Source organism: Podarcis muralis, chromosome 4 (genome assembly GCF_964188315.1).
Source record: "Podarcis muralis chromosome 4, rPodMur119.hap1.1, whole genome shotgun sequence".
In the NCBI taxonomy this organism is placed as follows: Eukaryota; Metazoa; Chordata; class Lepidosauria; order Squamata; family Lacertidae; genus Podarcis; species Podarcis muralis.
In genome coordinates, this window is record NC_135658.1 from 32,761,248 (window position 1) to 32,786,025 (window position 24,778).

At 43.7% G+C, this 24,778-nt stretch overlaps 1 protein-coding gene across 1 annotated transcript in view; it reads right to left on the minus strand.

Annotated features, from left to right (window-relative positions):
* The window catches only part of GAP43 (growth associated protein 43), a 59,446-nt gene extending 35,128 nt beyond the window's left edge, over nucleotides 1–24,318 (minus strand). Inside the window, exon 1 of the mRNA XM_028726543.2 lies at nucleotides 24,008–24,318. Coding sequence (XP_028582376.1) covers nucleotides 24,008–24,037 — 30 coding nt within the window. The 5' untranslated portion in view covers nucleotides 24,038–24,318. The remainder of the gene's footprint in view (nucleotides 1–24,007) is intronic.
* Nucleotides 24,319–24,778: the final 460 nt, after the last annotated feature.

Below are 24,778 nucleotides of genomic sequence, written 5' to 3' on the forward strand. Positions count from 1 at the left end.
AAGTTTGTTATTGGTATGAGCTTTCGTGTGCATGCACACTTCTTCAGATTTCGTGTGCAGATATGCACACGAAAGCTCATACCAATAACAAACTTAGTTGGTCTCTAAGGTGCTACTGGAAGGAATTTTTTTATTTGGTTTCTTCTTTAGGAGGACAAGCAGAGGAGTGGGATTGTCCCCACAAAATATGGCGGCTCTTAGAATCCAGGTGGTGGTCAGGAAGCAATACACAGCCTGAAAGCTGAGAGCTCTGAAGGCAAGAGATGTTCAAAAGCCAACAGCCCTATAGGCAGTGGAGACCTCTCCTTTAGTGCAAATGGAACACTGCCCCACCAATCACAATCTGACTTCAGTCTCCACCACTGGATGGTGCCACCTATAAGTTTCATCCTTCTCAGTCTCAGTGTTGCCCTTGTAGAACTCAGCAGAAAGGAGGATGGGAACTAAACTAAAATTAATTGGCTCTGCCTGTCATTGGCTATGGTTGTGCCTGTCATTGGTCCCTTGCCTTATGCCCCACCAGGTCCAATGGACACCAGTCACCACTGCCTGCAGCATGGGAAAGCAGATGCAACATGGTCAAGAGGTTTGTCCAGCATGACACAAACTATTCCAGGCTAAGGAGCTAAACACAGGGACAGGTTCCCACAAAGGCAATTTAGTGTGGTTCCCACTTAGAGGCAGGCTTACCAATGCAGCTAAGCAAACACTCACAAGTAAGCATGCTTCTGCATATGTATCACTTTACGGCACAAGTCTGATACACATTCAAAAGCACAGCAGAATGCTTGTTGGCGCCATCTGTCTTCACTGATCACTTTCAATGAGATATGCAAATGCACGTCCCCATCCACAAACAAGAACCAATGAGTCAGATGTGGACAGCGGTGCTGGGTGAGCTGCAGCAGATAGGACTCCGCTACCACTGCAGTGCAAGTGACTGAGGAAAGCTAAGGAGGCCTTGCCTGCACCAGCAGCAACCGAGGAAGGTGTTAGGTCAGATACCCAGCTGCTAAGTGGCCAGGGGGATCCTGTGCAGCCTGGATCCATGCTGCTGGTGTGTCACTTTCCTGCTTGGTGCTGACTTTCCTGCCTGCCTCATTATGCCCTGCTAGCATTAGCAGGAAGAAAATGCTGCTATGGGTTGATGGGACAGACATTAAGCTGGTGAGTGCCTGCAGAGTATTAGGGTGATGGGATGGCTGACTAAGAAAAGGTGAGTAGTGACCCATGAGTGTTGGCTTCTCTGAGACTCAAATATTTTCCCAAGCAGTCTCCCCAGTGACCCTCCTGGTCCACTGGAGCTCTACAGAACTGACATTGCTGATCTCAGTATCTTACATTCTAGTAATTTAAGAAAAGCTGGTTCAGCATTGTCATGAACACAGGTCACTTCTGGAAACCTGCTTATTCATTCTGATTCATTTGCACAAAGTTTCTGCGGAGGTTGTATGATGTCCATTGTTCATTGAGGATTCACACCCTGATCTGTTTGTGTCAAGGTTACATGGCTTTCCACCAATCTAATGTCACCCCACATCTTCCCATAACTTTCCTTACTGCAAAAAGTCTATTTTGTGTTGTGTGTGAAAGTGGGTTTGTTGTGTCTGAGAGTCAGAACACTTTAATCCACTTTAACTTCACAAACCTCAATTTGCCAGTATTTAAATGAATACTGGCAGTCTGGAGGCATCTATCTAGCAGCAATTCACCTGAAATGTGGGGGAAAGTGTATTGTAAGGCAGTCTGCATATGTTACATGGTTAGTACAGCAAAGGATGGCTTTAAAATTGTAAGTCACACTTCCAAAATAACAAGCTGACGTTAAAGAATAGTAATTCATTTAGAAGCATTTTAAAATAAGCTTTCAGTTTCTAAAACTTGAAGACTATTTTAAATTTTAGGGGCTTGAGGTACAGAAAAAAACCACTAAGATGGCAAGACCTGTGATTTCATAAACAGAATGCTGGCAGCCCTGAGAAAATTCACTATTGATCTAACTTCTTTGGACAAAAAAAGAAAGAGAGATAGTCCTCATTACATGTATTCCCCAGAGTCCTTTCTGTCATATATTGGAAGAAGGGAACACTCTGTTCTTCTTTCATGCCCCCAAACCTCCTCCAAGGAATCTCTTGTCAAAATGACTTCTACTAGTTGCCCAAAGGACTGTATTCAGGCTTGTTAACCTCATTCTCCAATCCACATTATCAAACCTACAATCTTCATAATATTTCTACCTCTTTTTCATGAAATACGTAGATCCATGACTCACTATCTAAGATTCCCAGTTCAGGATAGGATGCAGTCATTAGTTTGGCATCATTCTCGCTACCTCACCCTCTACTGTTGTGTCTGTTTCTCCAACAGTTCCATATACTGGAATGCAGCAATCATTTCCCATTTGTTCTTCCACTGTCTTCCTGGATTACAATAAGGACACTGGAGCATCACTGCTTCTGATGGGTAGTTCATGTTAATACAGGGCTGGTAGGGGGAAGAATTAATGTGTTTCAGCAACAAGGACTACCAGAGGGACTATCAGGGCCATCTTCCCCCATTGATCCCATAGCAGGTAGCACACCAACAACAAAGGAGCCTGGGTTGGCATCATTCCTCCCATGGAAGAGAAGAACACTTTCATCTCCTCCCTCTAGGAGGAAGATGCAGCAGAAATGCACAGATAGATGCTCTTTCACCAGGTGAAAAAAGTGAAGTGATTCGCTTATTCTGTGTGGCCACAACCAACCACTCTTTGTATCTGGAGGACCTACATTCAAGTGCGTGGATCCAATTGTTTGGTTTTATGAAGCATAAAGTGATGGGGTGAGGGGCACGTGACTTGAAATGGGGTAAATGAAGAATGTGGAGGCGTCAAACACCTTGGAAGAGCACTGGTCATAAATGATAGATTTCATAATCTTGTAAAGAAGTAAGAGAGGCTGAACAAGAAGATTTGGGGAGAAAAATATTAGGGAGCAAAGTCCCCTGGCAGGGGGTGGGGGTGGAGTTCCAGTGAAATAAACGGAGAAGACATTTATAAGAATCAGTTTGGGCATTGCAAGAGAAGCTTGGCTTCTGTAAGCAAGCAAACCTTGTGCTTCTGATGCAATATCCAAAACCAATACTCAGAAGACCTCCCGCTCATCCAGCCATGGAACAAGGGCAGCTCGTAAGGAATTTCAGCCCTTCTTGTGAGTCTCTTTCTAATTCTATGCAGATTCCTAGGTTCAGATGAACAATGAAGTAGGACCAGTGGTTGAGAATATGCCTTGTATGCAGAGGGTCCAATGTTCAACCACTGGCATCTTCAGCCATTGCCGTTTCAGGACAGCGACTATAAAATGCCAGGCAAGATAAAACAAGGAGTTGTGGTCCAATATAAGGCAGCTCCCTATGTAATTAATAACTAGGGGTGGAGGAACGGAATTGTCACATGCAAAATGTACCTTTCCCCATTATTCAGGGTGATTGCTAATGGAGTAGGATGATTCACAGAGGGATAATCCCCTTTTCTAGTTGGTAGGTCTATCCCTCTCAAGAAACAGAGACAACCAAGGATTCCTACAAGGTAAAACTTGGGGAGTGGAGGCAACTAGCCACCTTTTTCTCATTTTCATTATTTTATTAATTTAAAAAGTATGTACACACACATAATCAAATACACCCACACATGCAGTGGCTCAGGGATACAAATACTAATTAAAGCAACTACAAAAATTTTCAGCCTTATCCAAAGGATCCCCCGTACAACTGTTTTGTCAGACAGAACGAAAGGGATCATGTTATAAAAATCAAAGATGACTGATATCTAATAGCTGAGAATGAAGTGCAGAGGGAAAAGATTTGCCAACTGTATCTACTAAAATAGCGAAACATGGGCACAGGAGGCAGGAAAAAACCTTTCACGCTTTCTGAGGTGTGGAAGCAATTTAGCACCAAGGACAGTTGCGCTTAACCCAGCTAAATAGTGTGAAGGCACCAGGATAGAAGACTGCGGCTTCTGCCTCCTCCGCCCTGCAGCTCTCTTAGCAGGATTCTTCTAGGCCGGGGCAGATGTTGTTACTGTGGTCAGAGCATCCACAAATGATGAAAAAGGGCAGTTTTCCTGATCCTATCCCCCAAATGTACAAGAAACAGCTGCATCTGTAGGAGATGGAACTTTGATTTCTGCCTCCAATAGTTTTCAGCAGGCAAAGGCAAACTCGGCCCTCCAGATGTTTTGGGACTACAACTCCCATCATCCCAAGCTAACAGGACCAGTGGTCAGGAATGATGGGAATTGTAGTCCCAAAAACATCTGGAGGGCCGAGCTTGCCTCTGTCTGGTTTACAGCCTTGGTTAAGCAGTTCCAACAAAGGGAGCTAATCAAAAAGCTCAAGGACATCAAACAACCTACCCTATTTAATAAATCAGGCAGGCAAAGTCTTCTGAGAGGAAGAGGAAAGGGGCCCATATTACAAGTTTACACCAGATGTGCCCAGAGAAATGATGCTTGGGTACCAGTTCTTCTTGGGATGCTTGAACATTGAACTTTGCTTTATAAGGGTGGAGCATGAGCTACTGCTGCTGATGGCAAAGTTCACTCCATCCACTGAACAGAAGGGTGCCAAGTTCAACAAAGTATCCTCCCTGCTCTTGTTTTGCCTGTGCTCTGTTTGTGGTGGTAGTGTTTTTAATTTGTGTCACTGGAAATAGGAGCAATTAACATTCTGAGGTGGTGTTTACGGGTTCGTTAAATCAAACAAACATCCCAAGCAATTAGAGGAAAGGGGAGGCAGGTGAATTCCCAACAGCTGGGGAAGCAGGTAGCTTGGCGGACGGGTTCGGGATGTGCAGTTGGATCTTCGTTCCCGACACCTGACAGCAACTACAAGCTGAAAGGAAGGTCCACCCTTTCAGCACAAACATAAGCAACAGGTGCCACGCCTTTCCTCCCCCCTGCCTGCAAAAGCCACCCTGGATTGACTGGGATTGAGAAGTCAATGAGAAAGATGGGAGGGAAATGGTTGAAGGAAAGAATATGTGCTACAAGACCTTGAGGAGAAGAAAGGAAGGAAGATGAGCAAGAGCAAAAGGCAAAACGGTACAGACAATGACAAAGAGAAAGAACCAAAGGGGTGATGCAGGAGGGTTGCACACAGACAAGCGATACTGAAGCAGGAAATTGGAGACAAACCTGTCCAAGCTTGATACAAGGGCATTTTCCCCTAGCAAACCATGCAGCTTTGCGGCGATTCCTACACACCAGCTGTGTTAGTCCCAGGACTGCCATGGTCCCAGGCACCTCCACATCTGCATTTCCCCCGGACCGGCACGGCTTTCCCTTACAGCGTGGCTGGCGGCAGCATGTCTCTGTGGAATTAGTCCTGTCAGGGAAGATATTGATTTGGATGCTGATGTGTTAATACGTGGCTGCTTTCAGCAAAGCTTCCTTCCTTCCTCCATCCCAGACAATAGACTGGAGGACTAACCTGCCACTAATCACACAGGAGGTGTGTCTATGGCCAGAAGTGCTATGCAAGGGGATGAGGCAGCCTGCAGAGAACACGGAGCATCTATTGTGCTCCTTATATGTTCTAAGCCTATCCCAAGATGCTTTTAAAACCACAGCATTGGTGACTACGGATATGAACATTCTTTATGTGCACAGTAGCTATCAACTCAGACACAGCCTCAAAATATTTGCACATTAACTGAGAAGTCAGAGCAAAGATGCAGAATAAAATACTGATTACGTACAGTATTGCTTTTTTGTGGGCTCAGAAAAGTTCTTTGGTTTCTTGTCCAGCCTATCAGAAATTTGTTTTTGACCTATGTTAAAGTCATAGTATGTGTTGTCGACAAGATAAAATAGAAAAGCAAATAATTTATTTATTTTTTTAAAGTTATTTGTTTTTTACCTTTGTGGGGATATATTCTTAAACAGTTTCATTTGTCTTCTATCAGACTAGTGACTTGCCAAGTTGTCCATGGACAGGATCTCAAGGTACTTAGTGTTGGAATTGAATAAACTTGGTTTAGGTCTTTAAGCATAACTCCCTGACTGCTAAAATGTTGAAAAATATACAGGGCCCAATATATGCCCCCCAAAGTACAGAGAGAGAGAGAGACCCCAAATACTTCTCTTGAGGGTTCTTAGCTGGCTTCAAGTGTATTGAAATGAGTCCGTGTTTACATTCTGAGCATGTTTGACTGAATCAAGCCTTCTGAATTCCATGGGAAGGGAGAGAACAGTAGAGCATGAGTAGGAATGTAGTTGGAAATGTCAATTAGGACACAGCTAGCTCCTGCTCAGGGTCCAGCACAAAGAAAAGCCCGAGGGCACTTCTGACAGAGAAACTGCCAGGGGGGAGCAAAGCACTGTACATGTTCCATTACCCCAGGGCCACATTACAGGTAAGCGGAACTGTGAGCAAGGGCAGCTAATGCTGACATGGATAAAGCTAAGAAGCACAGGGGTCTGGAGGGAAGGGCTTTCCCTCAGGAAAATGGTTCAAGAGTTGGTCTTGGTTTTTTTGCAAGAGATCCATCAGTGGGTGCCTGTAAACTGGGGAGGGACAGAGAGGGACAGGGTGTGTGAAATGAAAGGGTTGTTTTGCATTATCTCTCAGCATTCTCACAGGGTTCACCTGCATTCTTTTCTTCAACACTCTCCTCCAAGAAAAAGGGGGGGGAGAGAACCCTGAACCAACAGATTCCAGAAAAGTGCAGCCCCTCACTTTGCGATGGTATGCAAGGATATTAGAACAAGTACAAGTCACTCTCATGCGGCTGTAACTTTCTTGGGCTAACCTTCCACACGAAGTCCTCCCACCACTGCAAAGCGCTTTGAAGCAGAGGTAGCATGAGGGAAATGTATGTGCTTAACTCTTCCCTTGACAGTCACCCTCCTCCAAATGACTTTTCTTCTGCTGTTGTTGTAGGCCCATGTTTACTTCACAAATGATGGTCTGGAACTATACAGTGCTAAAATCAGCTGGGATGGATTATCTGGGTAATTCTCCTTTTCTCTGTATCTTCTCTAAACCTCTTATAGATTGAAAATATGTTTCTTTAAGCAGTAACCACAGTAGAAGAAAACAGTATAGATAGGTAGCGTAGTTTGCAGATGACATCAAGTATTTAGAGTGGTGTATATACCTAAGTGGACTGAAGAGAAAAAGATCTCTTCAGACTGGGTGAATGAGCAACAAAATTATACATGGAATTTGTCAGGGGGGAAAGCCAAACTAGGTGCAACTTTAATTGTAGGAATGCAGTTAACACGCACATTTTTGTTTCCCTGTCACAAACTTGACAAAATTGGCTTTCCAAAGCTGCCATTTGCATTTCAAGCAGCAATGTTCCCTAGGGAGGCTTCCCCTTGAAAGCTTCTCTGAAGCTGCTTTTTGTGGTTTTAGTTCAGATTGTGGCAGGAAAAGAATAAGTTTTCTACCCTCCTGTATGGTCCTGAACCTGCTCTGAGGCCCCTGCGGCTGCTATTTATGTAATTAACACGTGTGTGCTAATTGCGTTCTCACAATGGCATATTTAGTTTGACCCCCCGGCATAAAGTGACCAAGACTGAGGCAAAAGCAAAAAAGAAAATGGGCTAATCAGGAAAGGGACACTGGTGGCAGCACCATCACATTGACTCCAGAGGTCATATTCAGTGTAGAGCTACATAGCTGTCAACTTTCAGATTTGAAAATAAAGGATCAGCAGCCTCGAAAATAAGGGATCAGCAGCCTCACCTGTCCTGGGGATAGTCTACGGGATATCTAAAAATCTGGGATAGCAGCAGGAAACGGCGCTGAAATAAGGGAATCTCCTGCAAAAAAGGGAAGGTTGACAGCAATGTAGAGCTATATCCTTGCGCAAGAGGAATAACTTTCCTCCTCTCCCAGCTCATGCCCTAAATCTGTCCTCTGGGTTTCCTCAACTCTCCAGAACAGATTTGGGAATGGTACGGGGCGTATGCAGAGAGAAGAGAAGAGGGTAGACCTGCTGTGCAAGCAGAAGTCATTCTGCTCACCCAACTGTTTAGTTCAATAATACCACCCATATCTAGCATTGGGAGGGAGGGAAGGCACATGTTAGAGTATATTAGGAGGAAAATACAAAGGCAATTATTCAGGACAGACAAAAGGAAACATTTCTTCACACATAGATAAAACCATGGAATTCAAGCCATAGGATGCAGAGATGGCCACCAACATGGTTTGAAAAGGGTGTTTGACATATTCATGGAGAAGGCTATCGATGGCCATGTATTGCCTCCAGTATCCCAGTGACCTACTGAAAAGTGCCCCAGGCCCACTTTATCATATAGCTTCGTGTCGCCATATTTCTCACTGGGATTTATGTGTCAGTCTGATTATGCTCCCTCCCCTTAATTTGTCTTCACAGATCCTATTTTGATCATCGAAGCCGTATTTGCTCTACAGAAATGAATGAACAATCACCCCAGCAGAAGGAGCTAATGATACACAGGATGCTTACAGCAAGGATAATTAGGCATGTTGCTAACTTGTTCGGAATAAACATGTGTGCGGCAGAGCAAACCACACACACAAAAAAGGGAACAGGAAATGATGAGCAGAAGGCCAGAGCAGAAAGAAAGTGGCAGACATTTAGAAGCAGATATGTTAAATTGTAGTCATAATGGAAGGAAATGCCTTAAAGCCTACTGGACCAGTACTGGACCAATCTTGCATTTAGATGACAGTCTGCCCAAAGGGGCACCAGGAACATAATTTCAAAAAACAGCAGAGAAGGCAAAACTTTTCTATTCAAGGTTTCTCTTGGCAGAGGAGAAAGCTGTGTTTCTCTCCAAATCTGTCTATACTAGCATAACTCAGCCCTTTTCCTCCTTTTCCTAGAGTCTGGGGTTGGGTATGGGGAACCTTTGGCCTTTTGGTTGTTGCTAAGCTACTGACCGTTGCTGATCATTGTTCCTGATCTAGGAGGTTATTCCAATAGATTCCAAAGAATGCATGAGAGGAGTCACATCCTGGCTCCACCCCAAACCATGCGAATGAAGAAGATTACAACAAAGAAGAATAAGCCTGTTTTTGTGTTGGGGGAACCTGAAAGCACAGGGTTCTTGGTCATGCAGAAAAGCCCTCTGCACATAATGGTGCATGCAGGCCTCTGTGCAGTGATAGTAAACATATTTAAGTCAGGAACGGAGGCTGGCATGCAGTTAACCCGCCCCCGCCCACCATGCACATTCTAGGAGTAAGGACATTGTGGTGTCCTCTAGCTACTTTGGACTACATCTCACATCATTCCTAACCATTGATCATGCTGGCTTGGGCCAATGGAAGTTGTAGTTCACAGAATCTGGAAGACACCACATTAGCTGCTGCTATTGTGCTAGAATGAAGATCTGAATATAGTGACTGTGACTGCAGCCTCCTTAATAATTAAATTAGCACCCATTCGGTGGGGAATGTTTCCTATGAAAATTGTAAAAAGTAGAGACAGAATAATCTGTGACAGACACAATTCTTCACTTTTTATTCTGATTCTAGAATACTGAGGAGTTTCTATTTGAACTCCTGTTCAGTTGTCATATGTTCCATGCATCCACACAATTTGATGTTCCAAAGAACTGTAACTCACATCAGCAATACTGTGTCCAGTACTGTGGACACCACTCCTTTCTTGGTGTTCTCGCTCATTGTATATGCTCTGTGCCCAGTCACTACATTTAAAAGATAGGGTAGTTATCCAATGCAAATTGCTGACATTGATAGGCATGCAGGTACAGGTACAATGGACAGTACCACTGAGTCAAAACATAGTATCAGAGGCCATAGTCAACATTTCGGTCTGTTACAATTTCTTGTCATAAATTTGGCAATATGTGTTTCTGTGCGGTGAGTAGGTTCTTTAGGTTATCCAGCTGTCTATGTGCCAGCAAAGGTCAGCTCCTTGTGACTTCTTTGCTCTCCCCAGCAGATCACTCTTGACAACAGTTTGTAGTTCCATTGTGATGCATTACAACACCCTCAACTGTGAGCTGTAGGCAAAAAGCAGTGGTGTTCTATCTTGTCACTTGTGTTATTTCTGTTGAAGCAGTTGTATTCTGGGAACTGACCTGGCCCTTGAAATCTGGTACTCAACCGTGTTGCCATGGTATTTAAGAAAGCGGAGATCAAATTGCTCAATTTGTTGTCGCTTACTAGTTTGTATAGTGATCTGAATCTATTAAAAGACATTCTGGAGCAGATGCATTGAAATCCATTCAAATCCCATTCTGCCTTCCACCATTCTCTCACAAATTTAAAAGAGGTCAATATATATAAATTGGTTTGATTTGCACTCATTTCTGTAAATTACCATGTTTATGCAGTTATATAAATGCCAATTTCCACCAAGAATTTGATTTTGTATATATGTATGTATGTATGTATGTATTACATTTCTATCTCACCCTTACTGCCAAGAGAGCCCATGGCAGCAAGCACCAAAGCACCAAAACAACACAATTTAAAGTAAAATAAAAAACATACTTAAAACATTTTAAAACAATAGGAACATCCAAAAACTTTTAAGAACATCTAAAAAGATGTAAAATGTTAGAATATTTAAAAGCATAGCTAATAATTTAATTTGAACGTTGCCAAGAATAGCTTTTAACCAACAAATGCCTGGTGGAGAACCACCACCAAGAAGGCCCTGTCACACGTCAGTGCCAAACAGCAGCCAATGGCAGCACCCAGTGGCAACACCCAATAACGTGAGATTGGTAAAGTGGGGGAGAGGGAACCTACAAAAGGAGAGAGAGAGAGATCATGACAATGCAAGTTCAGTTATTCTGCCCGAACTAGAAAGCAACCATCTCAAGCAGATGGCTGTGGTCAGTCTCCCTGGGCTACAGTGGGCCTTCCCAAGCTCAGCTCCAGGGAGAAGCTCTGGGGAGAACTGCTTCTATTTCAGCTCCTCTGCTCCTGCTCCAGTGCCTGGCTCAGGAAAAGAACTACTATAACACCTGCCCTTGGAGGTTGTTCTCTGAAGCCCATTTCAGGGAGAGACACAAGTGTTCTGCTGTCCCTTCCTAGCCAGAGAAGAGGTGTAGTAAGTGGAAACTGTTTGGCTCCTGCAGTGACTGCTTCTCTGGCCCTGAGAAGTTGTACAATGCATGATCTTGTTTATTCTGCTTCTGCTTCCACTTCACTATGTTTGTGGGGGAAGTTTGGGGCTGTGGAAACTGGGATCAGGGTACTTCAAACTCCAAATCTCCCCCCCACCCCCAATCCCAGATACCATAGGATTTGGCAGGCTTCCTCACTGCTAAGACTTAGGGACCTACTGAATACTTTTCTTGTGCCAACAGGCCTATTGAACTGATTTCCAACTCCCTCAACCATTCCTCATAAGACTTGGATTTCAGGCCCTTGATCATCTCATTCACATTCCAGATTGTCAATATCCTTCTTAAATTGTGGCACCCAGAACTGGACACAGTACCCCAGGTGTGGGCTGACCAAGGCAGTATAGAGTGGTACTATTCTTCCTTTCACCAGGACACTATACTGTTGTCGATGTGGCCTAGAATAGCATTAGCTTTTTTTGCAGTAGGGGAGACCTCAGTCAAGTGATGGGGCCAAAAGGGTAGGTGATGGGCTTGAGTGCAACCAAGCGCTGGTTGTCAACTGGAGCTTTCTACCTACTAGGAGCTCAATTGGCTTGATCATACGTCAACCAAGGGAATTCCCACACCCTCATCTTTCCCATGCCTTTTCCCCAAGACACAAGCAGCAGCTGGAAGAGGGCTGATTAGGTTTAGGGGAGTGAGGTCTAAGGGTAGTTGGAATGGACTGCAGAAAGGTTAAGTGCTCAGAGCAGGCAGACAGCTCAGAAGGCAAGGGACATGAGTGGATGGGTGTACATTGACAAGAGATTATTTGGTCTGTTATGTGGCCTGACTTCCAGATTGGTTAGGAAGGAGCTATAAATATAAGCAAATAAATATTAATAAATAACAGGGCCATCAACAGACAATAGCAAATTTCTCTATTGGTTATTGCTTCAAATGAAGGGAAGCTAATCTTCCTTTATGGACGCTATAATGTGTATTAGTGCCCCTAGATTATCAGTTGATTAGAACAAATAGCATGGTGTAATGGTCTCAGGTTCCATTTGCATTGCCAATTTGCAAATTCAGACAATACAAAATGGGAGTGGAGGGGGATATTAGGTGAGCCGAACAGGACCTATAGTGACATTAACATTTCCATTACAAAATGGAAACTCTGGAACTGTTATGATAAAGGCTGTCTCTACTAAGTCCAATTTGTGTGCCAAGTCAGAGTTGGGAGCAGAATGCCTGACCAGATGGCCCTTTATTCTGATCCAGCAAGACAGCTCTTACATTCTTAGGATGCTACAGATATATAGCAACATTCAGGAAAAGTATGTGGTGCAATCCTCTTAGGGCAATACATTTGTCCTCCCACAAACATCAGTGCCAGAAAGGTGATACCCATTACATTCATAGTGTAGGTTTTGATAGTGGTTCAGATCAATTAGGATATTTTTCACAGTAGGGGGAAAGATTCACTTGGGGGAAAAATGTGACAGGGTCCTGAAACTAAATCGTGATAAGTTAGAGGCCTTGTGGGTGAATTGTTTACTGTTTGAGATCCCAGAATTGTAGAGTTGGAAGGGACCCCGAGGGTTATCTCATCCAACCTCCTGCAATGTGTATGTCAGTTACCTGTTGTGGACAGGGTTGCGCTCCCTCTGAAGAAACAGGCACATAGCTTGGGAGTACTCCTGGATCCATCATTGTCACTGGAGACTCAAATGGCCTTAGTGGTTAGGAGTCCTTTTTACCAACTTCAGCATTAGCTGCAGCCATTCCTGGACACGGATACCATAGCTAAAGGGGGCCATGCACTGATAACCTTACAAATGGATTATTGCAAGGCACTTTATGTGGATTATAATGCGATGACAGCCACAAGTATAGACGGGTGAAATTCTTGTGTAGAGTTCAAAGGCCATGCTGCTGGTCAACTAAGTTCTGCTTAGTAGGTTCACAATTACGTAACCATCTGGCATGATAGTAAGGCATGGGGTGAGATCTCCAAACCAACTGAGGTGGTGCAGAATATAAAGACTAGAAGATGAAGGGCAGGGTAACAAAACAAATTAGAAATGGTCTTCTGAATGCTCACACTGTAAGAATAAGAAGAGTCTTCTGGATCAGGCTAGTGGCCCATCTAGTCCATCAGTCTGTTCTCACAGTGGCCAACTAGATGCCCTTAGGAATCCCAGAAGAAAGATCTGAACACAACAGCATGCACCCCTCTTGCAGTTTCCAGCAACAGGTATTGAGAAGCATGCTGAGGCAGAATGTTTCCATCAGGGTTAGCAGCCATTGATAGCCTTATCCTTCACTAATTTGTCTAATCCAAGTTGGTGTCCATCTTTGCCTCTTGTGGGAATGAATACCATAGTTCAGCTATTCACTGTGTGAATTAACAAAGCAGCCTTTGCCAACCAAGTGTTTTCCAGACGTTTTGGACTACATCTCCCATCAGCCCTAACCACCGTAGTGAAGGCTGGAGTAAAAGGGTAATTTAGGGCAGGCATAGGCAAACTCAGCCCTCCAGATGTTTTGGGACTACAATTCCCATCATCCCTGACCACTGGTCCTGTTAGCTAGGGATCATGGGAGTTGAAGTCCCAAAACATCTGGAGGGCCAAGTTTGCCTATGCCTGATTTATGATGAGAAGAAGCAGCCAGTGCCACTATCACCAGTGCCATATTTCTTAGCTTCCTGTGTGAATCTGCCTGGCTATTGTTGTTGGGGAACAGAAATACGGGACTGGGTGGCCCTTTGTTCTTATTCAGCAGGACAGTACTCATACATTCTGGGGTGTGTGCTACAAATTATAATATGATGTTTAGAAAAAGCATGTGGTATGGTCCTCCTTCAACATGTAAGAATGTAAGAGCACATTACCAGCTGCTCAAAACAAAATGCTAGGATAACACAGTAAGTCCTAAGATGAACAGGAACCAATTCCACCAGAGTATCGATATCCAAATATTCCAGGAGTGGCTTCAAAGTATGCACTGAGCATGATCAGCCAGCAATCTCATCAGAGGGTCACTTTTGTGCAGCATTAGTGCAGGCACAGGTATACCGCTTGTATAGGGCAGTATACAAATTTACTACTACTACTACTACTACTAATAATAATAATAATGGTAGAAATTATCATGAAAAGGACTGGAAAATTAATTAAACAACCTGTCTCATAATCTTCATTTAGAGCAACACATGCAGTTCTGGACAATGTTCACCTCCTTTTTCATAATAAACAAAGATGTAGAAACACTGGAAGGGGTCTTTTTTTTAATAGTAATAAAAAAGAATGTAAAATGAAACAGACAGGGCTTCTTAGCTTAGGAGAAAAATGAAGACAGAGAGAGGACAAGGGGTAGGTTTTAGAGAAACATGATTGGTGTGAAGAGAGTAAATAAAGAGCAACAATCTCAAAATAAAAAAGGTCCAAGGCCAACCACAGCAGATGTAAGACAAACAGAAGAAATTACTCTCTCACACAACATATAATTAACCTATGGAACTCATTTTCACAGGACATTATTGCCTTTAACAGATAAAATAAGCGCACGGAGGATAGGTCAATTGATGGCTATAGCAAGCCATAATATTCAAATTGCAACTTCCATGTTCAGAGACATCACTTCTCTGGCTATCAGATGCTGAGGATTAATGACAGTGGGTGGGTATTGCCATCACGCTGTGCTTGTCAACCATCATGCTGTGCTTATATCTGCCACTGTCAGACGAAAGAATGCTGGCCTAGAACACTGGCCTGTCGCAGCATAGCAAGCCCTCATCCTTGACCAGCCTAGCCACCCTAGAGATGACCATTTCAGACTTGCTTGGGAGGTGCAGTGTCTGATAGTTATGGTGCTGCCCACAGACAAAGTGACGTATTTCCTCCAGTTGGAGGGCGTAAATTCATGTAGCTTGCAACACAGAAAACAAAAACCCACAGGCTCCGTGGAAGGTTTGCAGGTGTAATCACATCCATCATTTTAGTATCAAGCAGAACGAAGATGGGTTGTTCAAAGAAACTGGCCACAAGAGAAACAAAGGCAGAAGAAAAAAGACAGGTCAGATAAAAGGGCTAAGTATGCACAAGGTCCACAGCAGGGATTAGCAACCTGGAAACATGAATCACACAGGAGAGGAAAAATAATCGGAAGCAGAACAGATGGGTGTGCAAAAGGAAATGAAGAGCTGCAGGAGACAGTGCTATTAACTTTATTCAAGAAGAACAAAACCTTTATTGCACCAAAGACAGTTAAATCAATATTTTCCCAATGCTATTTTTCCACAGAAGCAAATGGGTGTGTTTTCCCACAGGGATGCTGCATTACCATGAACAGGAAGGATGGGTTGTCTATGTAATGGCAAGAAAGGGGAGAGATGCTGTCTATGAGGCAGAGTCTAAAAATGTGGAAATTGCTTTGTAAATTGTAAGTGGAAAGCTCTAGGGCACGGAAGAGTACCAGTAACGCAGCTGCAGCACCTATCTTCATGAAAAAGTAAGTGATGCTGCGTAGGACAAAGCCTTGTGCCATCAGGTTCCTCACAGGGCAGGACATCACTGGGCAAGACAGGACATCATCCACTCTCACATAGTGACATGAGGATATCACATTTTGGTTTTCATTTGGTTTGGGCAGAAGCGCATGGAATTGTAGATCCATAGTAGAACTGACTCATACTTCCCATGCACATGCATCATCACTGAACACTTCATACCACAAAGACTCTGCTATTACTCTGGCCTGGGTTATTCCAAAAGTCTCTGTCCATGAGAACAAGATTGATGACATCAGTCAATGATTTTCAAAGAAATAAAATAAACGTGTATAGCACCATATACACACCACAGGATTATTTTGCTGCAACAACACAAAATAAATAAACAACAACAACAATTTGTACCCAAGAATACTAAGTAGAACTTAGTTGGATACAACCCAATAAAGAGAATTATCATAATCTATCAAAATCAGATTCCCTTTGTTCAGCAAAAACCATGAACCATCTGTGGCCCAGAGACCCAGGCACCAATCCTACAAATGCAGTAGCTCTTACTCCCAATCCCTCCCTTCTTTCCCATTGAATTTTCTTTTTAAAACTTACTTCCCACTCAAAGCTCCACCTTTTGCCCATCTCTTCCCCATGAGATCCAGCCAGGACAGCACTTGTCTGGTAATAAGCTATATCCAGTAATTAATGTTTTCACAAATTACCGAGAAGCGAAATTGTGGGCTTTTTTTCCCACTACACAAAAGACTCTCGGTGAAAACATGTGTGACCTTGCATCTAGGAATTCAAAACAGTTATGCAAATGTTGTCTAAATTAAAATGCAGAATCCCCATGCGAAGCATTAGCTCAGAGTCATAGAAAGAGAGATTGGCATGCAGGGAGAAACATGCTCAGCGGAAATCCAGCAGGAGAAAAGTAGAACCAGAATGTGCATCTTTGGGTTGCCAAACATGGGAAAGAAAAGCTCAACCACCTTTCTGACTGGATTTTCACTTTTTGAAATATGGCCACCCTAATCTAGATGTCTCAATACTAATGGTTAACAAAATGGTGGGCATAGCTCAGTAATCTCTGTTGATCTGAGTTAAAGCACAGTGTAAAAAACAGGACCAATACTAATACCATTTTCCACTCAAGTACAAGTATCACAAAGTGCAAGAACTCCCTCGCCATCTTCACAGTATTAGGCACTGCATTTCTGATATGTGTGCATTTTAGTCATTTGGGAATTATCAAACCTATCAGCAGTGAGTTCCAAAGGTCAGCTGTCCACTTCAAGATCTTCACACACAGTAGCAGTGACATAGGGCCTGCTTCCTCATGAAGCAGTTCCATGCATCTGATTATGCACATGGGGAGAGCCTATCATATCACATGAGTCTTTACCACCTGACTGGTACCTAGACAGGAGGGGAAGTCCATGGGAAAGGGCCCTGACCATGGGGTTGCATCATCCACATGGAGTTAAACAGGCCCTGGGATTGCATCACAGAAAAGGGGCTCTCACACCACTATGCATGAAGCAGGGGGGGGGGGAATACTTTCTGTAGACCTGCAGCAAAATTCTGTATATTACAGTTTCATTGCTCTAGAATTATGTGAAACTGTTTCCTTCTCCCTTGGTCCAAAACTACACATTATTTTAAACACAGCAATCATTTTCAGATTATAAAATGGAGCTCCATGGGGAGATCCAAAGACCTTAAAAGGGAAGGTATGAAATGAATACCTTCCCAACCTCTACTAGTGTGTGGCAGCAATGTGAGAGTCAGTGTGCTATGGTAGTTAGAGTCCTGGACTAGGACCTGGGAGACCAGGGTTCCAATCTCCACTCTGCCATGAAGCTCGTTGGGTGACTTTGGGCCAGTTATTCACTCTCAGCGTAACCTACTTCACAGGGTTGTTGTGATGATAAAATGAGGAGAACTATGTGTGCAACCTTGAACTCCTTGGAGGAAACTACAGATGTAAATGTAATGTGACTTAATTCTTAATAGATATGCATAAGATTAGTCTGCCTCTCTCTGCTGGGCCAGAAGCTTTTCCAAACGAATTTGGATTCCTGTGTAAACCCACCCACCCAATGCCACTGACCCATATGCTCCTTTCCTTTTAGCAAACCATGTTTGCGTTTCACCCCAGGCCCCCTTCACATGTGCACAGTTGCATAGAGGTTGCTCCGCTGCATTGTTATCCAGTACAACTACAGCTTGTGTATGAATACTATAATCACATGAGAAAGGGCTAGTGGTCAGGTGAGGAAGACCCAGAAAATTATTACAGTCCCATCAGGGATGGTGGTGATTGAGAAGTGAAAGACCCATTGAATTGGCCCCAATCATGTTGCTTGGGAAAACACACATTCCAAAGCAAGATGAGTCAACAACATGTAGAAATGATTCAGTATGATGAGGTACAGGCATACCATTCAACATGGAAGAGTACATTTCCCATGTTTGTTGTTTTTTACTTGTGTGAACACTGTTGACTAGCGTGATTCTGAATCTTCCAGTTTTTTTAGTATTGTAACTTTCTAACATCTGTTGCACTGTTTCTCAACCTAACTGGATGTTAACTCAGGAAATTGTTGTTGTTTAGTTGTGTCCGACTCTTCGTGACCCCATGGACCAGAGCACGCCAGGCACTAACTCAGGAAATAGTTCTCATCTTTATCCAACATTTCTATAAGCAAAAACACAAAGCAAAACACCCTTCTTGCATAAGAGGCTGCTTACGTTTTATTGCCATTGTCAAGTTCCTCAGTGTGGTTTCTGACACATCTTGTAACACATGAAGCTTTCAGGTCATGGAGAATGTGGCCTATCATCAGACATCCCTGAAAGTCACTCCCTTTAGGTATTAGCAACTGTTTTCATGCTCTGACAAATGTGGTCTCAGGCTGCTTCATCCATTTGCTGATTGTTGCCTATGGAAACCCATTCCACAGCGAGTGAGTTAGGCCCCATTCTGGCATGGTTCTCTGTAGCCTCATGGGCCCCTCCAAAATTGTTCTTGAGTAGTTGGTCTGCACAGTGCAGCAGTAAGATATACAAGCGTTGAATCATATGACACTTTCTGGTTGTGCTATTCCTTTCCACACTAACGCCATGCCTTCATTGGAGCCCTTGGTGCAGACATGGGATGTAACCAGGTGAGGAAGTAACTCACATGACCCATATGCTGTGACTCTTGCAGACTACAGGCAAGACAACATGGAGTACTGTAGTTTTTTCTGGTGGCAACCACTGGTGTGAACCAAATCCTTTCCCTTTGCATTAAACCCCCTTCTACCAGAATTCAGTCACTTGGTACCATTGCAAAGAGCAGTCATGACACTTACTTCTGATTGCTCAGAAGTTACAAATAGATGGCAGTCCTGAAAACTAGGCCTCTATGGGAGTGAGGCATGGGCAAGTTCTATATACAATGCAATGTCCTTTTTTTGAAAAACTTTGCACCCTGAAGGTATATGAACTCATTCAAAATGGGATGTCAAAAACTCTCAGTTGACACACAGCAGCAAGAAGAAGCCTGCAGGTTATAAACTCAAAGATCATGGGAGAAGCTGAGCCCTTTGATAATGTATGCCTCTGTGGTGTGGGACAAAACAAAGCTCAGGAGTTGTGCATAAAATCACGCCATGGGGCAGGAAGAGACTACCCAGGCTGCAAACATCCTCTCAGTGTGAGCCACTTGGAACCTGCAGTTTATATGCTCCCTGTGTGACTGAGAAAGTCAATCATTTATAGATACACATATTAAGAACAGAACAAGCAGAGGTTTTGGACCATCCACACCCTTCAGCACAGTGAAAGGCAAAGCACTCAAGGCAGCCTCTGACCCGCAGAGCCATGCCCCCCACAGCATGGGGTAACTGTCTTACAAACTAATCACAGAAAGAGAGGGTCAAAAAGAGAAAGAGAGGTATTTTACACACCTAATGTGATAAAGATAGGCACAGCATAAAAGAGCTGCAGACAAGGGGGTGTATTCTGAATTCATATAAGCTGTGGACATTGCCTTTGCCACAGTCGCATCATCTTGCCCTCACACAGGAAGACAGCCTCAGGTTATACATATTACCTAAATGTGGTGTTGACTGAAGAAGTGGCTGGGAGAATTCTAAGTTCTGAAAACCTTTCCAACATGGAAAGACGATCTCCATTTGATCGTCCATCATCCATTTGAAAAACTGCTTTCTTTTGCTCAGCTTAAGAAAGAAAGCCCTACACCATATATCTTCTCTAGAAACAGCTCGAAATCATGACTGTGGGTGTGGTTATGGACAGATGTGCTGGCATAGCCATGATTTCAAGGTGTTTCTTGGGAAGGGCTTTATTTCCCTTATGAAATATGCTTTAAAAACTCTTATGTCAGAACTCTGTAACTCAATACAATTCAATACAAATTCAAAGAACCACAAACGCCCCTTTAGTTCTGACATGTGGCTATGAATGCTGATGGGAAAGTTGTACCGACAAGGAAAGGATGACATCTTCCACTAACCATCTTGGTTCCCTTTTACTTTATGGAAGAACTGCTTTCAATTAAACCTCTTGGGAAGCTCATCTATGCAATGGGGGATGGGTTACATTAAGTGATTTATGAAAAATCCATTTCTATAATAACCAAGGAGTTCAGAAATTGGAGGGGAGGGGGAGGGGAGGGAGAGAGGAGGAAGAGAACTGAGACTGAATATTTCCATGCAGATGCTTGATTTATAAGAAATCTTCAAAGACAATAGTCATGGATGGAACGTAAGATCCTCAAAAGCCTCCAGCCACAAAAAAACCCTCTCAAGCTAAAATTAAAAGTTTTGAGAAGCCGCATGTCATGTCTGTCTGCAAGATAAGCTCTAGCCATGATCTACAGCCAGTGCCAAGTGATATAGTTCTGTGGGCTTTATTTGATGATATTGCTGTAGCCCATTATATCGGGGGGGGGGGGGATCAGCTGCAGATGCTTGAGTTTCCCTCCCACAAAGAAGGGAGATGGCTTCACCTCCTCCCTGCCTCAGTATTTAAAGGTACATATCACCCCTTGCAAGTTTGCAACCTCTGCATTATGCAGCATAAGTAAGGGGTTTTTTTAAAAAAAAATGAAACAGATGATACCCTGAAGAAATAAAACCTCCTCTCTGGTGCTTACTCCTGTCTTTCTTTCCATCTTCTCCTGTACCTTTCTGCCTTCCTGGTGTTTTAAAAGGCACTACAATATCCAGCACTAATTGCTGAAACAGTTGCCTAACCTTTGATTGCTCTACAGTTGCATTAAACAGTGTCCAGATAGATAGATAGATCCTAGCTTGTCCATGCTACTCCTGTGGAAGAGGGAAGAAATGCAGGCTCTCCCTTCTTCTTCTTCTTCTTCCACCTCCTCCTTGTACCCCTCCCCTTCCTTTGATTTCATGGGTGTGGCAGGGTTCAAACCTCTCTTTCTCTCAAACACAAGTGTATTGCATCAGGGAAGCAATGAATAAGGCAAGGATCATCTCACCTACAAGTGGGAAATGCTAGCTCTCATTTAATCACCCATTCCATCCATTACTGAGCACTTTAGCCACATAGTATTTGTCTGTTCCAATATATAGTAGAAAACAGGAGAAGCACAGCCATTGGTTAATGGAACATATATAAGGCACATTTCCAAGCACAGAGTACAACATAAACTTTAGGATTTTATCTTCGAAATATACCCAAACCTAACCTCCAATTCTTCTTCTGCATCACCTTTCAGCATTTTAATGGTGGTGGGGTTTTTTAAAGGCATACAGCTGCCAAGGTGTTAAAAATCTAGGTAGTGCCTCTGCAAGGCCAGTTAGGTATAATGTTTCATTCTGTGCATTCCGGTTACAGGCACGAACAAACTATAGGCATAGATTTTGAATGGGGGAGGCTAAAATTGGATATATGTGCTTCTACATCTATCCTTCTAGAATGTCACATATACATTCAAATACATATGATCAACATAGATGCATGGAAACAGATATGTACTTCAGAGTCCACCCACACCCAACTCGCAGCCCCAAAAAGGATTCTGCTATTTGTCCTTTTGCAAGCAGAAATACAGGAGGGGATTCCCCAGGAAGCAAATAAACCTCTCTTAAATTTGGAAACACCCACTTCAGATCACAGTCGTCTGTTATCTGGCTTTCCTTTCCTGAATAGTTGAAAGGAAGAGCAGGAAGGGGGTCAAGGATGTGAAGAGAGGGGTTCCTTCATTTTCTCCAGGTTTGGTTTATAAAGTATAGGTTTGAACTTCTATGTGTTTTATGAGCATGATCTGTGTGTGCGCGCAAGCAGTATAACTCTCAGGGTAGAACGGAGATGCATGTGTGGGTGTGTCTGAATAGAGGTTTGCACCTGTGTGCAGTTATGTCTATGTGTGTATGAATGAGTGGGTATGTGCATGGGTGTGTCTCTTTGTGTCTGCAAAAGTATGTGCACTGAATTGTATATTGATAGGTATATTTAGATGTGTGGGAAAATGCTCTATGCATGGTTGCATCCATGGAAATGCACTCAGGGGTGTGTAAAGGGGTGTGGCTGGTGTCTGAAAGACTGCCTTTTTCTTTTCTTTTTTAATCCAGCACAGATTTATAAATGTGCATGAAAACTAGGAAGCATAAAAACCCACCCACATACATAGAAAAAGTGTAAGAGCATAACCATGAGGTGGGTAGGATATTAGCCATGTGCTCTCCTTTGAAAAGATGGTGACTGTTCCTCTCACAAGCCTATCACTCCCAAAAGCTTCAGAGGCTGCTGCTACCTTATTTTAAAATGTGCTAAGCCTCTCCACTCACTGCTGTGACATTTTTGCCTTCCTCCTGCTGCCTTTTCATCCCACATATGGCTACTGAATATGCTCTGCTGGCTGACTGCAACATGTTCTATGTCCACTCTGCTTCAGGATTTAGTGAATGTACCACCAACTGGAGTGTGTCTAAAACACACACACACACACACACACACACACATTAGGAAATAGATGCTATTGCAAGTGGAAGTTCCCATTCACAAACCCCACCCTAGAGATCTTCCAGACCACCTTTCTAACATATATGTTGGCTCGGAAAGGCATGCCACTTTTCAAAATCCAGATATTCAGTAGTCACAAATAACCATTTCAATCACCACAGTTTCCACCCACCCAACACCCTAGATGCTGCATTATGGAACAAGCTGATATACTGGAAGGAAGCTGCCAGATGCAAGATTTTTTTTTATTTAAAAAACCCAACCTACTGAGATTTCTCTTTTAAAACCTATACATATACAAAATCCTTTTTCCACACATCAAAGACACCAAAATCCTGGTCCAGTTTGAATAAATCAGAAGTTAGACCATATGATGAATAAGATAAATTGCTCTCCACAAAGAAGGATTTGGAGCAGACTTGACCATTGACCAGCAGTGGAGTTTAAAGGTGTGTGGATGGGAGGGGTAGAAGGCTGTCTGAGGGCGTCTTTACAATTTTATCATTAATTGCTGGAAATGAAATGCCTTCTCAGTCTTTCCACAAAACCCCACTTGCCCCCCCCAAAAAAAAACCTTATGGGCCAACAAGAAATTAACCAGTTTCCACCAAGTTCATATACTGTTCCATCTTCCCCATCCCACCGTTGCTGAGAGCTAACAGAGGCGTGGTCCTCTGTCTCTTTTACCAGCTGGTGCACAGTTGTCCAAGTGTCCCCGGCATGAAAGGAATTGCAGAGGGAACCCCAGCCCACACCCCTAATCTCTCCTAGCAGCTCATTTGTTTCCCCCACCCCTAAGAAAAAAAAATTAAAAGGCAATGGGAGGAATGGTAGAGCTATTCTTCAAGTTGCTTAAAGAAAAAGAGGAGAAGGAAAACCCACACCCATCTTCCAAGCTCCTTCTAATCTCTATCAGTACAATCACAGACAGAAAGCATCTCTCAGCTAAGATTCACATGGTATCTCGGGAGGGGGGTGTATGAAAGGGAATTGCCTCAACGCTCCCCCTCTCCATTTTCCTCTCTCCTTCCTCCCATCCATATCCACACACCCTCGACAAATCCGAAATAGACAATCCTATGCCACGTACATTCCCACGACCCCCCTCCCCCAGGTGTGTCTAACAAGGATATCCCCCTTATTGCTCCCCAGTTCTGATCATTAGGCAGCCTTCCCCCCACCCACCCACCCGCCAACTCCACGGGAGGCAGAGAAAGAGAGAAAAAACCACCCCTCCGTTGCATAAATGGAAGGGGTGTGATCTGAGCCTTTCGTGGGAAGATGCTAAAGAACTGCAAAGGAAGCAGTTTCCTATATTAAGGGAAAAAAGAATCTTTCTTTCTCTCCTGCACGCAGATCCAACGCACATTTAAGCCCACAAGTCTTAGGAATTTCTCGACGGAAAAGAGGTATAAAATCTTCAGCTCTACCTGTTTTGTTCTTCTCATACAGCACAGCATGATTGTATTGTCCCCTTTCTTCCTTGTTGTTCCTTCCTTCTCCTCTCTCCTTTTTCCTCCTCTCTCTCTCTCTCTCTCTTATCTCTCCCCCCACCCTCTCCACTCCCTCCCCTCCCTCTTTCTCGCTCCTCGCACACACTCACACACACGCACACCCTCACTCTCACAAACACGCCAGGGCAGTTAGCGGCAACTGTAAGGTCCACAGCTATTGCTCATCACACATGCTCGCTCGCTCGCTCGCTCTCCCCCTCGCTCCCTCCCTCCCTCCCTCTTTCCCAGAATTGTTCACTGGCAGCTCTCAGTGACTAGTCACTTCCCCACCCCCAGCCCCCTACCACCACCAACACCACCACTATCAAGGCAGCCACCCCCTCGCAAGTCCTCTGCCAGCCTCATGAATATTTAAACCTATCCAATCTGGACCCAATTACCCGGCGACTTTCCCACTGTACAAAAATTGCGGGGTGGGCGTGGGGGGAGAGAGAGAGAGAGAGAGAGAACATTGCAGACTGCTCAGGGGGTGTGGCAACGTACGATTGTCAAAAGGCAGCTGTGTTTCGTAGTGGGTCGTTCTAAAAAAAAAAGGTGCAGAACTCATTCACACCGTAGTGGTTAGAGAAAGGCGCAAGCAGGGGCCACAGAGGTGTGTCTGTGTAAAAGAGAAGTAGTAAGTCAACGGCTAATGCATGCAGTGTGTTACCAGCGTGACGTGATGTGGCATAGTATAGACTGGAAGAC